At 35.8% G+C, this 19,518-nt stretch overlaps 1 protein-coding gene across 1 annotated transcript; it reads right to left on the bottom strand.

Annotated features, from left to right (window-relative positions):
* Positions 1-849: 849 nt before the first annotated feature.
* LOC114170225 lies at positions 850-1,969 on the bottom strand. The gene is made up of 2 exons (XM_028055714.1): positions 1,423-1,969; positions 850-1,331 (listed from the first exon to the last, which is right to left on the bottom strand). The coding sequence occupies exons 1-2, from the start codon at positions 1,967-1,969 to the stop codon at positions 850-852; spliced, it is 1,029 nt and encodes a 342-aa protein (XP_027911515.1).
* Positions 1,970-19,518: the final 17,549 nt, after the last annotated feature.

Genomic DNA, 19,518 nt, shown 5'->3' on the forward strand with positions numbered 1-19,518 from the left:
CTCGTGTTTCCGGGCAGCACTTGTCATTCGCCACACTAGATTTCCCTGGTGAAAGGACTTGGGTTTGATTTTGGTATTGTAGCGGTGCTGGGCTCTCCACTTTGTGTATGGGTCTTTCTCTCAAGCTGTCTATGTAGCATTTGTGCGTAGTTGGCTGGTCTACATGTACAGTGACTATGTCTCCCGAAGTTGACAAAAATTTTATAGCTAAGTGATATGTGGATATCACTGCACCAAGCATGTTCAACAAAGGTCTCCCTAGCAAAGTATTATAAGAGGTGTGAGCGTCAACAATAAGGTATCGAATTTTTACCGTTCGTGTTATGCTTCCTGTCTCGAATTTGGTGAACAAGTCAACGTAGCCTTTCGTATTCACTCGCTCTCCTCAAAAGCCCACGATCGGCTCTGAGTACTGTTGGATTTTCCCTTCTGGAATTCTCAGCTTTCTGAAAGTGCCCCAGTATAGGATGTCCACCGAACTACCCGTATCCACCAGGGTTTTTCTTACTGCGAAGTCCTCGATCTCTACTGATATCACCATTGGGTCGTCATGCTGGGGGTCGATCGCTTGGAAATCATCGTCTCGGAACGTGATGGGTGGCATGTGCCGCCTGGGACATACTGTTACGCATGGACGCTCTAAATTGCTCGTACGTATTTCTTTCTTGCTGATGTAGTGGCTCCACCTCCTGCAAAGCCTCCTAAAATATAATTGATTACTCCTCTCAGCGGTCTTTCTCTCGTATCCCGCTCATCATCTTTTTTGGGTTCGACCCTTCTTCGGGTGCCCTCTCCTTCCCTCTCTCGGTATCCTGATGTCCTTCGTGGTTGTTCCTCGTAGCGTTTTTCTCATTCTCCCCTAGAAGAGAATCCCCCGCCTTCCCATTTCACGAATCTTCTCAAGTGTCCCACCTGTATCAGTTCCTCGATTTTGTCTTTCAAGGTAAAACAATCTTCCGTTATGTGCCCATAATTTCGGTGATACCGACAATGCTTGGTGGTATCGGCGTTCAAGGGAGTCGGGACCCTTCGAGGGGCTGTTATTAGATCGGTGTTTAGTGCTTCCTCCAGAATTTTGGCTTTGTTGGACACATGGGGCGTGTATCTATTGTATTTCGGCTGCCTAGAGTCTTTGAACCTGTGGCTAGATCGCAATGCTAACATTCGCTCTCTATCATGGTGCCTTTTCTCCTGGGCGTCTGATCGAGTTGTATTGTGAAACTCTTTCAATTCCTCCATCTGTATGAATTTGGTGGTCCTGGTCCGAAGCTCATCCAGATTGTTCACGGGCTTCTTGCATAGACTGTCAACGAAAGGGCCAGGCTTTAGTGCTGTTATGGGGGGTGCATGGCAACCTCAGGATTCAAATTAGAGATATTCAAAGATATCTTCCCAAATCGCTCCATAAATTCCTGCAAAGACTCATTTTCTGTCGTATATTCACCAATGCCAAAGAAGTAAGATGGTGTGGCTTGTTGGTGGCGAACTGTATGCCAAAACGGGTGGCCAACGTATCGAAACAATAGACAGAGTTGGGTGGTAATCGTGTGAACCAATTGAGTGCAGGTCCCTTTACGGATGTTGGGAAAACACGACAGAGGATTGTGTCATCCAAAGTATACAATCCTACCTGGGTGGTGAAGACGTCTACGTGCTCCTCCGGATCAGTAGTGCCATCGTACTGGCTCATAGTCAACCCCTTCCAGCGCGCGGGAAGTTCCACCTCCATGATCCCGTCCACGAAGGGGTGGCGTCTGACTGCTCTGGGCCTTGCTTCTGTTTGGTTGGTGGTGGTCTGTATTCGGGACACGTCTCGCCCGGTACCGTCCCCTCCCTCTTCATTGCTACGAGATTCCTCCCTTTGTAGGGGATTCTGCTCAATTTGTGCTCGCCTCCGCTGGTTCTCCTCTCTCAGGGCGTTTAGTTCTTCCTTGTTCTTGAGTCTCAATTCCTCCAACTGGCGGTTCATTTCTCGTTGCACCTTTGCTGCTACTGTATTTTGATCGACTGTTGCTCTTGTCGACACCATCCTTTTTGAGAATTGTCGGGCCCCACGGTGGGCGCCAATTGTACCTGATCGATACTATTTCGGTGCAGAACCAAACGATCTCAAGAACCCTCTGTGTCGAACCTCCTCCTGTTCCTCCTTGGACTCCTCCTGGATCTCCTTGCCGTCTGCACTCCGGGGGTGGGGGTACCTGCAGGCACTCCAACGCTCAAGTCAGAAAGTGATTGATATGAGGTGTAATTGGTTAGTGAAAAAAGCGTACCTTTACTTGTTCACTAGGCCTTAATTTATACTAATTTCTTAATGGACATGTTATTATTATGTGCGGGCCGTTTGTATTCGAGGATCGATTCTTTCCCTTTCCGACTGAGGTTACATGCATCGGTTCTTTCCTTATTGGCTGAGATTGTTCTTTTGTGTCTTTGTCAAAGATCAACCCCTTCCTTTTTGGGGTTTGGCCGTCTGTACTTCTCAAATATCAACTCCTTCCTTTTTTGGGGTTTGCCCGTCTGTACTTCGCTAGATATCAACTCCTTCCTTTTTGGCTGAGATTGCGCGCTGCTCCTTTGTAGCTCTGCGTCATAATCACATGTTCCATCTACCACTCCCTTGGGCCGGGATGTACTCGGCCAAGAGGGGCCGAGATATATCCAGCCATTACACTTATTGGGCCCTCTGTGTTGTGTTGGATAAAAGGTGAAAAGCAGCTACCCTAATGACCGGGCCACAACGAATGTGACTCATACTTGGGCTAGGGTGATCCCGACTATTTCTGTCTTATTGGGCCGGGATATACCCGGCCATACACCAACAAAATATAATTTTCTAAATCTTAATTGGTAAAAAAATTCAGAATACAATATTCAAATAATTATTCAAATAATTGACAAAATATTACACTTGTTCAAATCACAAACCTACAAATCAACCACATCTAACACAATATCAAATCATCGTATGTTTCAAGTATTTGTGTTTAGGACATTTAACGTGGAGTGCCAAAATTTACAAAGACAGTATTCAAATGTTTAATTAACATTCCCGTTATGTGTCCTAAATAAGGGAACAGGAAATATACTCAAGAAAAAAGAAAATGAAGAAATGTTATATCTAAAATAGAGAAACAAAAATACATCAAATCTAATTAAATGTAAAAATTGGAAGCATCAAGTCCATCCTTTAAAACGCGGAAGTGACAGAACCTGTGTTTTTTTATTGAGAAGGAAATTCAAAGAGAAGCCAATCCTTTACATATAATTAAAAATATTAAGACTTTAAATATTTTAAATATTAAGACTCATGTAATAAACAAACTCTAATATAATTGAAAATATAATCTATATTTTAGGACTTTATTTTTAAAATTCTTTAAATATTAAATTTGCTTAACTAAATATCAAAAAATATTAAAGTATCAATTTGAGACTTCATTGAATTTTCTCTTCTGATTTTTCGATAACCTTAACATTCCTTTTAGCTTAACTAAATATCAAAAAATACACAATATTTCAATATATTAAATTATTGATTATGAATACATAAAACTAGCGATATAAAGAAATGAAAAAAATGTGAAACATTTTTGTGATAAATCTATTAAAAGGATAAAAGTATAGAAAAGTTAGTTGAAGAAGAACACTGTCTCTTCTCACTACAAAAAAAGTGAATATTTGTGACGGTTAAAGTTACAAGTTCTAGCGGTTAAAACCCGTCACAAATGACATTTCTGACGGTTTAAATAACCGTCAGAAATATGAATGTCAAAAACAAATTGTGACAAAAATATTCTAACTGCTGGTATTGTTAGAACAAAAAAATAGCGGTTAAAAACCGCCACAAAATGTAGTCTAATTTATTTATATTTCATCATATTTTGACGGTTAAAAATTGCCACAAAATGCATCATATTTTGACGGTTAAAAATCGTTACAAAATGCATCATATTTTTTACGGTTAAAAACCGCCACAAAATGCATCATATTTTGACGGTTAAAAACCGCCACAAAATATATCACATTTTGACGGTTAAAAATCATCACAAATAAAATACATTTAAGCTCCTGTTTAAGCATTCCCTTTTAAAAAAAATAAATCTTTTTTCACTATGTTACTATTTGCTTTAGATAAACCCATACATAAAGGAATAACCAACCACATCATGACCATTTGAGATTCTCACTTTATAAAATTGTTGCTGCTATCGAATTTAGACAGTTCCTTCACATGAATCAAAATTTCCTTATATAAAACTAACAAAAATATAAACATAATCACATAAAGAGTCGTTCTGATATATATCTTATATAATGTGTACTTCAGAACTATTGTAGGATAATCATGTTGTTGTCTAACCTATACAAGACGATAAGTATAAATTGTGATTGAAGAACCTGATCCAAGCTAACAAAATGAATTGATAACTTTCTTTCCTAGATATGTGTATAAAAAGTAGATATACAATTCAATTAAAATGGGAGAAAAGCACTAGATAAGTGGTTTTGAAGCCAGTCATGGATTGCAGAACGAAACCATAATGGGAACAAGATTGTAAGGGTCAAGCTTATCATTAGTCATTGGTGAGTTGTCATTACCACCATCAAGCCATCCTTGTATAGCCTCAGCTTCATAAGTAAAACCATCTACAACTACATGTGGATCTCGCATGACTTCCAACAAAGTGGGAACACATGCAGGGAGAATTTTCTTAGATATCACTCCACCGATTGGAAACTATATTGCAAGAGAAGAAAAAAAAGGTAAAGAGAACTATATTGACAATAACAGCAAAGAAAATTATGCATCTTATGCTTCGCTATTCAACTACAGTATGCAAACAATTAAACGCTTGCCTTCTCATGCTTCAGGGTTAAAGGTGATCAACTTTGAGTTTGGGTCACTTGGAGGACCACTGTAAAGGCCCTCAACTCAATAAAACAAGGAGATCCCTAAACTATCATTTTCCTAGAAAATACCAGAAGAATCCTACACACAGTGCTTGCAATTTTAGATGATTACATCAGATCCCCAAGTGTCAGCTGCAAGTTGAATCATCAACCTCCTTGCAAGCTCTTTGACCATGTTGTTAGTGTACTTCTGTCCAAGAGCACATTTACAAATGATGTTGTCGGATAGTTCAAGAAGCAACTCACATAGATTCACAGAAAATGCATCTCCCAAGCTTGTTTCGCCTATCTTTTTGACCATATCAAATTAACATTATCTATCTCACCCAAATGGTGGTGCACTCTATTAGAAAACTCAAAATCAAATTTTCTTTCACTCTTTCAATTTAATTTTTCTTCAAGCTATGCATAAATAAAAATTAATTATAAAGTAAATGCAGTTGTTACAAATTCTGAAATAAGTCAAAAAAAAAACAGCTCCACGCATGTTACTTGTCATAGCACAATATCAACCAAAATTTGCTTATTAAGAAATTCTAGGTTAATCGAAGCTTTACTTTCTAGTTTTTAAAATAGCAAACTAATAATTACACAAATTATAAGGGGAAAAAGTATTTGATGGCTCACCTTTTTGCTATTTCAAACCAAGAAATCCCCGCAGTAATTTTCCACCATCGTCGGATAATCCAAAAAATCCAATCCCAATTTTCAGTTTAAATTTTTAGTTGGGTTAAGGTAAAGGTTGAGATGGACTAGGCTAAATGTAGACTCAAATGGGCCTTGGTCAATGACCTGCACGGACCGAGCAAGCTCGACGACCATAAAAGGTTGGACAAGCCTAAAGATATGAACGGGCTAGGAGGGCCTGACAAACCAGACGAGTCGATCGGGTCCAACGACCCAGAAAATTCGGGAGAGCTCGATGACCCGAACGGGCCAAGCGAGCCCGATAACTGGAACGGGTCAAGCGGGCAATAAGATCTGAACGGGCCAAACGGGTCTGAAAACCCTAACGGGCTAGGCGGGCCCGAAGATCCGAACGTGCCAGGAGGGCCCAAGACCCGAACGGGCCAAGCAGGCCCAAAGACCTGAACGGGTCAGGCGGGCCTGAAGACCCGAACTGGCCAGGCAGGTCGAAGATCTGAACGGGTCAGGTAGGCCCGAAGACCTAAACGGGCCAGGCGGGCCCAAAGACCCGAACTGGCCAGGTAGGCCCGAAGATCCAAATGGGTCAAGCGGGCCCAAAGACCTGAACGGACCAAGCGGACCCGATGACATAAACCAGTCAGGCAAACCTAATGACCAAAACAGGTCAGATGGGCCGAAGACCCGAACGTGCCAAATGGGCCCAAACAACTGAACGGGCCAAACGGGGTCGAAGAACAAAATGGGCTAGGTGGGCCTGATGACCCGAACGGGCACGCCGGGCCTGATTACCCAAACGAGCACAGCGGGCCCGAAGACCTAGATGGACTAGGATGGAAGTGGAAAGAACCAAATGGATTATGAATTTTGAACTTGATCCAAATATTAGGACTGGATTTAAATCTTGATCCAAATATTTGGATCTGGATTTAAAAAAAATCCAAACTAGTTTTGCTAAAGAAATGGATTTGGGTTGAAAATCTAATCCAATTATTTAGATCTAAACTGTATGTGGATTTGATCATTAAAAATCTAATCCATACTCACCCCTATCTCAGACTGAAACAATGGATACGATATCAATCAAGAACACAAATAAAAAAAAAACTAACTAACAAATATAATTTTCAAGCATACTGTTATCTCTTTGCTTTTCAATTTTTTTTGTGAACTGTGTTCTATATTTTGGAACATAAATAGTCCTTACTTGTGCTATAGATGAACCAACACGTTTATCCCTGTTAGAAGCATGCTAGGGTTCTTTATAAGGTGTCCTTAAAGTTAAGAAAATTTTGAAAAAAAGAAAATATTAAGACCATTTGAAAAAAAGAAAATCCAGAGCAACTAATTGTAAAAAAAAAACCCTATTGTTTCAACCTTCAACTAACACGTTATACTTGAAGAAACAATAGTAACATAAATTAAAGTACACAAGTAGAATACATAAGTACAGTATAGCAAACTCCCCAATGCTAGATCAAATAAATTGGTGAAAGGTGGTAAAATTACCTGGCTTTCCTCCATTCAAAATTGCAATTTCAGCTGGTTCCACACCATATAGTTGGGGAAACGAAGAAGAAATTGTAAAGTTAGCACAAGAAAACCTATCCCATGATCACTGCTAGCATATTATGCACTATAAAAAAATATACCTTGATGTCTGGATTTTTCTGCTTGAAGAATTTTCTAGCACCTGTTATTGATCCTCTAATTTCTATCTCTGCAACCAAAGCATCAATTTCCTTTCCTGAGTCTCTATAGATATCAAAGGCCCATTGTCTCATAATAAATCTACAATGATGGAAAATTAATCAGCATACAACCACCAACCTAGAAATATGTTGTGAATAATGAGGTTTGGTACTACTATTTTATGCAAGGAATAAAAGAACACTATATAAAAGAAGACCAAGATTTGAAACATTTAAACAGTGACATACAAAATGACATACAGTAGTTACATGGAAAAAAATTAAGTTTTTGTAAAACGTATGATGATGAAACAAAAAATATAGAAAAAAAAATTGTTGAAACTGAAATGAGCCTTGGTATTTGACATAAAAGAAATCTTGATGGTGATAAATGACCAAATGACAATGCAATCATGTAACTCATCTATCTTGGTTTAAAGAAATAAGAAAAAGTGAGCAAAATTATTTGGCATCTCAATAGTTGGACTACCAAATCCTACGTAAAAAAAAGTTGTCAAATAAACCATGTGGATTTTAGCAATTAAAATATAGAAAGAATTGGTTCACAAGGAAAATAATGCCAAGCTTACGTGATACATAAACACTTTCATGCACTCAATACTTGCCACAATTCACCTCATAGTAAGCGTAGGCCAACTTTAATTGTCATGTTTGGATAAAATTTGGATGAGTGCCTTCATGAATTCCGATGCACCAAATGAAGAACAAAGAAATTATTCCCTTCAAAATTCTTTTGTGCTCTCCAACTTTAACCTCAAATTAACACAAACTCAAACCTAAAATTCTGGTTTCTTAAGGCATCCCCCAGATTCTAATTAGGCTATATCTTAAATTTCTAGTAAGGCCTTAACCAAAATTCTAGTACATACACAACATCAAAATTTTATCCTAATGGTTGTTATTAAACCAATTGGATCACTTGTAAATGGGTCATTGTAAGATCACCTGTATGGTAGATGTCTAGTCTTACAAATCTAATTGAGATGTGCAATCCCAAATGTGAGGAGTGTGAGTCAAAGATCATGTACTGACCAGCGATAAGACCAAAATAGCACACATAAGTAAGCACAAACTAATTTTGAGGCCCAAACTAAATAAAGGAGGATCAAGTTCAAAAAATGAGATTGCATTAACATGTTGGTTCGTTATAAGAAATTTTGAATTTTTTAACAACATATCCATGAAAGCCAGTGAAACATAAATTCTCAAACACCTATATAACAATAGTTTTCACCTTTGATTGTAGGAACAAGGGTATAAGATCAATTAGTAACAAAAATCTTTTACATGTTTTTGCTCTTCTTTGAATATATAAATGATCCAGAACAAAAATACATAAGTTAGAATTTATCTTCATATCTATGAAGCACACAGGAAAATTAGTTATCATAATCGTTTAGCGTGAAGAAGCGAAGAACATTGACAACAAGTACTATCAGAGTTTAAACTTCTACAGACCCTTATATTGTGTGTGCACAAGTGTAAGAGATTTCAAATATATTTTAAAGTTGAATTAACCTTAGGTGCCCACACAACGATCTCTGTTTTATTGTTGGAACCATAACCATGGGAAACAGACTTTTAAAAGGATCAAATATCGCTTCCAATCCAACTTTCAACCAAACATCATAACATGATATCCTCAAGAAAAAATAACAGTTTAAAAGAGTTTAAAATTGGAAAAGTAAAGGAGATTCATACATGTATGATTTTTCTTCTTTGATAAATTCATTATAGCTGATCCTATTAAACTATTACATGTTAGAATGGAGAAACTTGAAACAATATTTACATTTGGCAGGGATTGATGTGAGGAACTTGACATTGAAAATATGCAATGAAGAAAATCAATTTGAACCAATACAAAAACTCATATCAGTGATTGAAATTAGGGTTTATGAGTATTTGAAACTTCAAAACAAAATGAATTTTAAATGACTTCAAACAAAAATAACTTCGGGAAGAGAAAATCATATTACAGAGAGAAGAAAATGACTTACGCGGGAAAATAACTTCCACAGAGAGAAGATGGCTTTCGAGGAGAAGAGAAAAAACTTTGAAGAAGAGAAGATAAGATGTTGCCGAAGAATGCATGGCTTACGACGAGAAAAGAAAATGTTTTGAAGGAATAGGAGTGCGAAGGAGAAGAGAACGTGGCTTCTAAAAATCTCTGTAGGCATCTGCTCCACCTTTTGATATTACTCATCCATTGGTTTACTATTCACAATGAGAATAGTAGTAAATATCATATAAGATGATACCGTCAGTTTTAAACCGACTAGAAATATCCTATAATTTTACTCTTTCTTTAAATATAGCGTTGTTTCATTATTACCGACTCTATTTAACTGTGACTAAAAAATTTTTTTCTGTTAGTGTAGAAAGAAAGAGACAATTATAAAAGATTTGGATGAGTTTAGATAGAGCTATCAAAACGGGTCACCCGACCCAACCCGGCTCGGCTCGCGACGGGTTGGCCACTTAGTGGATCACCCCAATCTGGCTCATTTATTAGCGAGCCAAAAAAATTAGAACCTGACTTGACCCACCACGGGTTGGCGGGTTAAACGGGTTGGCTCACTGGCTCACATAATTAAAAAAAGAAACACAATATTTTTTCTTCAATCTCAAGAAAACTAAATTATAATTCCGATTAAAATATAAATAAACTTCAATACAATCCAAATAAAATCCCAAATTATATTAAACTACAAATACAAACCAAAATCACAAAAAATAAAAATTACTATCTAACATCAAATCATTATTATCACTTATCAAACTATATGTTGGTATCGCGCAGCGGAATGACTAAACAATGGTCAAAAATCAAGAGGGGGGTGAATTGGATTTTTAAAAATCTTGACAGGTTTTAAAATTTTTCTCAAAATTTAATTAATTAACTTAAAGTAATAGTTACTTTAAATGCAAGTGCAGATAAATAAGGAGTTTAAGGGAAGAAAATGCACACTGATATTTATACTGGTTCGGATCAAAAGACCCTACGTCCAGTTGTTAATCTCTTAAACAAGGAGATTAACTCAATGACTATAATAATCAAAAATTACAACAGATTATATGAGAGTAAAGATTAGAAAACACCTCTCTTGAACAACCACAAGAGATGAACAAAACTCCCCTTGAATCTCACAGAGGATGACCAGCTTTCCTAGCAACAGCACAACACTCAATCTTCTAAGAACTCACTTAGAAAAAGTTATCGCTCACTCACACTAGGTTTTTCAAGCTTTCTTTAAGAATCTCACAGAGCAACACTTTGCAGTCACAGCCAAAGAACTCTGAATCTTAAAAAGGTATTTCTGAAGTTGAACTGCAGTTCCTTAAATAGAGTTTTCGAAAATTAGGTTAAGAATTGAGCCGTTATGTTCCAAATGCCAAGGATAATCGATTATCACTAAGGATAATCGATTATTCCAGTAGGTTTTCAAAATTAAAAGTTAAAAACTGAATCTTTATGTTCCAACTACCAAGGATAATCGATTATCACTAAGGATAATCGATTATTCCAGTAGGTTTCCTGAAAAGCAAATTTTGAACAGGATAATCGATTATTTCAGGAGATAATCGATTATTCCAGTAGGTTTTCGAAAAATACAAGTTCTGCATAGATAATCGATTATCAATAGTGATAATCGATTATCACTGTAGTTTTTCTAAAAATAAGAAACCTTCTAGAAAAACAAATGCCATGTTGCTGATTCTAAGTTTAATTAAACTATTCTACAATACACTTATTTTATTTTACAAGATAACATTTGCATAATTGAACACTTTGTCTTCATTAGTGCTTGATCATCATTCAAAATCACTCGACTTCCTTCTTTTTGCCAACAATCTCCCCCTTTTTGATGATGATCAAAAATACGTTTAAGGACTCGTTGCTACCTGCAATTTAGAGACTTGCAAAGAGAATGGTTAAAATAAAATAATGTGTCTTTATCATTTAAACTTATTCTCCCCCTTTTTTGATCATATGAGAAAAGGGTAGAGTTCCCCCTAAATGAAATAATGCTTGAGGGCACACAGCAGGAGATAAAATAATTAATCATTTATTGATTCAGAAATGAAAAGAGACTACAAGCAGTGGTAAAACATATGTGAGAAATCTTCCCCCTAAAATTCTGCACTCATGTCATCATCATGAGTGAATTCCTCATCAAACCTATGTTCTAAGTGGGAAATTCTAGTATCAATCTCCCTAATGAGCCCGACAACTTCTTCATGACGAGAGTTAGACAGAAGAAATAATTCTTCTAGTCGTTTGTTCATGTTGGCTATGTTGTCTTCTATAGAGAAAGATGAGCCAGCATCATTGATGGGAAATTTCGCCACATTTTCCCAAATATCATTGTCGATGATAATGTCCACTCCTTTCACCTTTGATAAAGCAACTTCATCTCTGATCTTGAGATTGTAGTAGAACACTCGTACAAGATCAGGCCAGTAGTTTCCATGCATTTCCACAAATGGTCTGATGCCTTGAAAATTAAAGAGAGCAGGAAACTCAAAACCTACAGCTGTGAATTTTCGAAGAGTGATGTACTTGGGAGAGATGAGTGCTTTGTTTTTCCAAATTTGAACGACTTCATCCCTTCGATCTTCGTCAGAGATCCAACCTTCAATGGATGCTGATCTGATGGAAGGTTGAGTTGGACGTGGAGCAGTTCGTCTACGTGTTGGGATCTTTCTGCGAGATGATTCTGCCATGGTGCTGATTGGAAGAGCAAAGGATGACACTTTTAGGGTTGTTTTGAAAAGAAAAAGGGGGCAAATGATGAGAGTAGTTCGTTTCTGCGTGAATAGTTGAAATTTGGACTCGGAATTTATAAAGACTAGGCTCCCAACGACTAAAATGCGAAAATCAAAGCAAATCTAACCGTTACAACGGCTATTTTTTCGAAATTTTTTACATAACGTTGTGCAATAATCGATTATCCTGAGTGATAATCAATTATTGTTTCATAATATGAATTCCAGAAATGATTGGTATGAGCAAATAATCGATTATTGTAAGTAATAATCAATTATTCCAGAACGATTTTGAGTATTTTGATCAGGGTCATGATAATCGATTATTCCAGGAATTTAGAACTTATTTTGGGAGAAGATAATCGATTATCATGAGTGATAATCAATTAAATAGCGTTGTTTTACGAAAATATGAAAAATGAAGGTTATTGCTCTTTCAAGAGACTTCTAATATTCCTAAATCTCTCCTAAGCTCATAAAATCTGTCTTTGGCTAAAGGCTTTGTAAAGATGTCTGCCAATTGATGCTTGGTGTCTACATAGTCTATCACACAATTGCCTTTACTTATGTGATCCCTTAAGAAGTGGTGTCTAATTTCTATGTGTTTTGTCCTAGAATGCATTATGGAATTCTTAGTTAAGTTTATGGCACTAATATTGTCGCATTTTAGAGGTATATGATTTAGATAGATACTGTAATCCTCTAATTGTTGCTTCATCCATAGGATTTGGGCACAACAATTGCCAACAGCAATGTATTCAGCCTCTGTAGTTGACAAAGCCACACAGACTTGTTTTTTGGAGTGCCAAGAAACTAATGAGCTTCCTAAGAGATGACAAGTACCACTGGTACTTTTTCTATTTATTTTACAGCCACCATAATCAGCATCAGAGTACCCTATTAAACTAAGTGATGCCCCAGAAGGATACCAAAGTCCAAAAGATATAGTTCCTTTAAGATATTTTAAGATTCTTTTTACTGCTATAAGATGTGATTCTTTAGGATTAGCTTGATATCTAGCACAAACGCATACAGACTGCATAATATCAGGTCTACTTGCAGTAAGATATAAAAGAGATCCTATCATACCTCTAAACATGGTTTGATTTACCTCAATACCCGATTCATCTTTATCCAAGTAGCAGGAAGTTGCCATAGGGGTACTTGCTGCTTTAGCATTATCCATTTCAAATTTTTTAAGTATTTCCTTACAATATTTAGATTGAGATATGAATGTCCCTTCATCCATTTGTTTAATTTGCAAACCAAGGAAGAAGTTTAATTCTCCCATCATTGACATTTCAAACTCACCCTGCATTATGCTTGCAAAACCTTCACATAGAGATTTATTAGTTGATCCAAAAATTATATCGTCAACATACACTTGAACCAATAAAATGTGTTTACCTACTCTTTTAATAAACAAAGTTGAGTCTATTTTACCTCTTTCAAAATCATTTTCGAGCAAAAATGTGCTTAAGCGTTCATACCAAGATCTAGGTGCTTATTTTAAACCGTAAAGTGCCTTTTTCAATTTATAAATATGATTTGGAAATTTGTAATCCTCCAAACCAGGAGGTTGTTCAATGTACACATCTTCTTTGATAAAACCATTTAGGAAAGCACTTTTGACATCCATTTGATATAATTTAAATTTCATAATAGAGGCATAAGCAAGAAGTAAGCGTATAGCTTCTAACCTTGCAACAGGGGCGTATGTTTCATCATAGTCTATACCTTCTTCTTGTCGATATCCCTTTGCCACAAGTTTAGCTTTGTTCTTAGTGATATTTCCATCTTCGTCCATCTTATTTCTGAAAACCCATCTTGTTCCAATCACTTGAAGTGATTCATCTCTTGGAATCAACTCCCATACTTTATTTCTTTCAAATTGATTGAGCTCCTCTTGCATTGCAATGCACCATTGATCATCTTGAAGAGCTTCTTGAACATTTTTTGGTTCAATCTGTGAAACAAAAGCAACATTCATACAAAAATTATTTATATTTCTAGTGATTACCTGATAACGCTGTCGTTAACGCGTTCAAATTAATACTACTAAACTATAGCAACTTCAGTATTGCTAAGATAGTAGTCAAGAAAATAGAAAGGGTAAAGTAACCCTAAGTCGTCTCCCAACGAACACGGAATTGATTTATAACAAATTAGTTCTTAAAACTATACAAATGAGTTAGTCAAATAAAATAAAAAATATAGGGGATTAATATAAACAAAGATAGAAATAAAGTTTAAAAGATAAAAAGAAATAAAAACAATAGTAAAGAAAATAGATTGATTCCATTGCTTTTTTCAAAATAGATTCATCATCGGTTATCTAAAGATTATTGCTCAATTAATTATTGTTGTAGATTTACAAATTAATCAATGTAAAGTCTCAATGAATTTGTTGGCGTTCTCACTTTTAACCAAAGTACAGTCTCAATTAAAAGTGAGAACTTTTAGATTATCCACAGTAAATTCAACCAAAGTACAGTCTCAATCAAATTTTACTATGCCTAATCATGTCTATTCTTTTATCTCCTCACCAAATAAAAAGCTTAATTAATCAAAGTAAAGTCTCAATTAATTTTCGTTAGAGTAAATACCTTTAATCAAAGTAAAGTCTCAATTATTGGTAAAAACTCATTTAATCATATGAAAGTTTCTAAATAAAATCAAAGTAAAGTCTCAATTAAATTTAAAAACCCTTGAACTCATATGATCAACATGCATATAGATTTTAAATCATTACTTTTTACGTGATTCAAAGATAAAAGACATAGATGAATTAAAACCTCAACAATAATAAAAAGAACAAAGAAATTAATTCATTCTAACCTCAAAATCCATAATGAAATTACAATGGAATCAACCCAAGAAGTTTAGCAATTCATGCAATACAAAATAAAAAGAAGAATAGAGAGAGAAAGGAAACGAAATTAGGCACCCCTAAGGGTTCCAAGACTCCGAAGTCTCGAGCTTGTCCCTTCTGCTTCTCCCTTGGTCTCTTTATATAGGAATTGGACTGGGCTTTTCTGTTGCTAAAGCCTCTCAAATATCTTTTAAAATAAAGATAAAGATAAATATTCAAAGATATTTGGAGAGATATAGACTATTTAACAAATATAGTTGGTTAATAATTTATGATATAATTAAATTAATTAATTATTTAAAGATATCTTATAAATTATCACCAAATAATATTTGTATTAATTTTCTAAATAGCCTATTTTCAATTTTGTAGTCCAATTTTGCAAAGGCATCCAAAAATATCAATATTTGCAGTTAAACCCTTCTCCTTTGACCAGTCTTTGACCAAAGTTGACTGTTTGACCAACTTTTGAATGCTTGACCAGATTTGACCATTTGACCGTGCAATAGCAGACTGACACATGGCAGCTCCTTCTCTCTTCAGAATTAGGGTTTCACTCTCTTACTCTTCTCCAACAAAGCTACTACCTGATGACGGCTGCGGCTGCCGTTTTCCGGTGACGAAGGCGCGGTGGTGGAAGTGATGAAAGCCTGCTGGTTCAGATGCGCGCTGGTTCTGTTTCGCCTTCGCAGGTTGAGGTTTTCGCTGCTATGGCGGTGCGGAGACGTTGCTGTGACGACGTGAGGAAGTGGTGCTCGTCGCGATGCTGCACGTTAAGTGTGGTGGTCGGAGGCGCGCTGCAGTTGCGGATGCGCTGGTCTCGCGTCTCCAATGGTGATTGGATGCGTGATGTTGCTGTGATGTGCAGATGCGAAACGGAGAGGCAACATATGCGTGAAGAAGAGGACACGATCTGCATGGAGATGATGAGGGAACTGTGGTGGCTGACGGTGGTTCGGCGACGGAAACATGGTGAAGATGGTGGTGCGGAGCAGTGGCTGCCGGCCATGGTGCAAGAGGAGAGATTAGGGTTTCAAGAGAAGATGATGATGTGTCAGTGTTTCATTGGTGTAGATGTGTTTGCAAGGATTAATGCCATGTGGCTTGTTCTGGTTGGCCAATTTTAAAAGTTAAGGATTGCCACATGGCAATATCTGGTTACATCTAATTTAAATGGTAGGAGGGGGTGTAAATAGACATATTAGGGGGTCCATAATAGGTTTTTTTGGTGAGACCCATTTAGAAAGATGGGAGTGTATAAGTAAAAGCTGGGGTGCAGAAGTGATTTTTCCAGAACTTGCTAATTTTAGCCTTATTAAAAGGTGTTTGTAATTTCAATCAATTTATTTTCCCACCTTTAATGAGCTTAATCTTAACTTCAGCTGCATCAACAAACGTTAAAATATCCAAAAATAATTTATGCAGCTAAAAATCACTTTTTAATACATTTTTATCACACACGCTCAAAGAGCTTAATTATCAGAATTATCAATTAAATCACTCTTTAAGCAGATAAATTCAATTAAATACCCAGAATTAAACACTGAATGAGGGCAAAAATACGCACTCATCATACCCACACACTTATCCTTTTGCACTCCTGGGCAAAATCAAGCAATTTCAAAACTTCTTCTGAGGTATTTTATTTCACATCAACACTGGATTAAAGGAATGAACCTTACTTGAGACAATAAATATTCTAGAAATTAAGTTACCATGCATAAACAAACGGAAAGATTCTATTTTTCACACATGAGTTAATCTTTTGAATTCATAAGACAATCAATTATGAAAAAAAACACTCACATTAAATGTGTATTTTATCACCAAAATTCTCTCAAGTGTTTTGGCTTGTGTTTTCACTCAAAATACTCATGTAAGTAAAGTCTCATATACTTAACAAGACTCTAATATTCACAAACTTTCAAAAAATATGCAATCAAAGATCATGAGGACTTTTCACAGGTTATAATGGGGCTAAGGCAAAGGTAGGAAAAATTTTAAGATTTTTGGGTTTTTGAAATTAAAATATAGAAAGAATAATGGAGCATAATTTCAAAAACAACTCTTTTTCGTTTATTGCTTTGTTGCTCTCTCTTTTTTTTAGAAAGCAATTATTTCAACACTTTTTCATCAACAATTTTTCCTTTTGCCATTTTTATTAATTTGTGGGTGAGGTACTCACCCACACACTTTATTCCTCAACCATTCCTAAACACAATCCATTAGCTCCTTCTTTCTTCCTAAGGTAGAATATGGTCTTTTTCTTTTCAAGGTTATGCAATAGGCTTAAAACAAGAAAAAGAGGTTTAAAAGCTCAAAAGGGCTACCAATGGATTAATATCAAGGTGGGCTTATTTGGCCAAGTAGCTAAAAACAAGAAATGCCTCAATCATATCAAATCATGCATATTCACCTAAGATGAAAAACAAAAGAGTCAAGCTAAACATTTGAGTATAAACAAACATGAGCAAGTCACTCAAGAAAAAATAGGAATGGCACATGGTAAACCATCCTTTACATTAAGGCTCAAGACTCACAAGGTCAAACCCTTTCACAAAAGATTTAATCAAGAAATTCTCAAATGAACTCAATTAGCAAATCATAGAAACAATCCACTCATATCAACATGACTTTTATTTTTCTAGAATTATGATCATCCCAATTACTGAATCAAATCCTAAAAATCCAATGTCAATATGTTTTATTGAAAACAGGGAAATATTTTTAGTGGATTTCTTATGAGACATATTGTTTAAAAGTTTCACTTAGTAAAAAGTTAATACTTTCACAATTTTCTCAAAAAGAAATCACAATTTTTTTCTTTTTAAAGGAAAACAAAAACAAAAAATTGAAAAACAGAAAAAAGAAAAAATCCTACCTATAGTTTGTCTCCCCCACACTTATATCAAAAAAAAATGTCCTTGATGGACTTATTTTGGGGAGGAAACGAAAAATCTTGTGACTATTGGCTCAATCTGGCCATATGTCAAAATTTATTTTCTTTAATTTTATAAAGTACAAGTCATCTTGTACAATTTTATTAAAGAAAACAAAAACACATATTTTTGAAATTTTTTTAATATTTTTAAAATTAAAAACAGAAACAAAAAACAAACATGCATGCAAATTAACTTTTCTATCAACAATGATTTCAAAAGAATTTGAATCTAAGCTTTTTACCTGTTGCAGCAACCTTTCTTCTTTTTCTACAGCCATGTCAACAAAGATAACCACTGAAAACTTATTTGCATCATTCACATCAACAAACTTGATGTGTGGAGTGTGTGGCTTCAACTCAACTTGAGCATCATCAGGTGCATTCGAATGGTTAAGCGGATCATCAGTAATCCTTGTAATCTCATCTTGTGAGCAAAAATTTTCACCTGGTGTTATTGACTCTGTTGCTTCATCATTAACCAAGTCAGTTATAATAGTAGATGCTTCAGCTGCATCTTCGAATATTGTTGGCTCTTCAACTGCACTTGGTTCCTCCATTGTATTGTTCTCACAACTTTGCTCTTGAAAATGATCATTTATACTCATATCCTCATCAACGGGTACAACTTTATATTCACATTGAGCATCGTCAACATATCCATCAGTAGATATGTTTTTGTGAGAATCTTTAATTTTTTCATCAACTTCAGCAACATCCTTAATATGTTCATCAGTAGACATATTACTATGACAATCATTATATCCATCAGTAGATATATCAATGTGATGTGATTCCGCTATTGGTTTTTCAGACTGACTCTGCAAGCTTTGTGTAGCGGCATTCATCATCTCTTTCTGATCTGTCTGATTCATCTTCATCATTTCAGTTATCATATTCATCATATCTTCCAAAGTGACCTTTCTCACTACATCATTCATTAGCTGACTCAAATCTTCAGACATTTGTTCAGCTCTGATGGCCAATTTCAGAAGCACATCTTTGATTTCATGACGAAGTGTATTAAAATCTGGATTTTCAGGAAATCTCTGATGGGGTTGAGGGGTGGTATTAACAGTTACAAGTAATTCTATGAAGTTGTTCTTACTTGCATCCCTCAACATATCAGACAGTATTTGCTTATTTTCATACCACTCTTGCTCAATATTTCTGCATCGTTGATCAACTCGCAACCTTTCATCCATGGACTCTAATTTCTCTATAACTTCACCCATTAGTATCATAACTTCCCTGTAGGATGGTCCATTGGTTGCTTCAACTTGTTGTGGTGGTACATATTGTTGCTGAAAACTATTTTGAACATATGGTTGCTGAGGTGGACACTCAGAATATGGTTGTTGCTCATATCCCAAAAAAGATGATCTAGGATATAGATAATTAAATTGTCGTAAAGTTAACCCACTTATATCAGGTGCAGAAGTAGGTGTGACAATTTGTTGTTGATAATCATATGAATCACGTGGTTGTTGTGGATAGTAATCATAATTCACTTGAAAATCACACTGTTGATTATTTTCATATGAAAAACTATTTTGCATTTTTGAAAGAGGTTTTCTGAAAAGAAATAAGTTGAAAACTTGTTGCGTAGACTTCCAGGAAAGAGAGGTGCGTCTCAATGGACAACTTAAGTACCTTGTCTTTCCTTAGCC

The sequence above is a fragment of the Vigna unguiculata genome, chromosome 11 (genome assembly GCF_004118075.2).
Source record: "Vigna unguiculata cultivar IT97K-499-35 chromosome 11, ASM411807v1, whole genome shotgun sequence".
In the NCBI taxonomy this organism is placed as follows: Eukaryota; Viridiplantae; Streptophyta; class Magnoliopsida; order Fabales; family Fabaceae; genus Vigna; species Vigna unguiculata.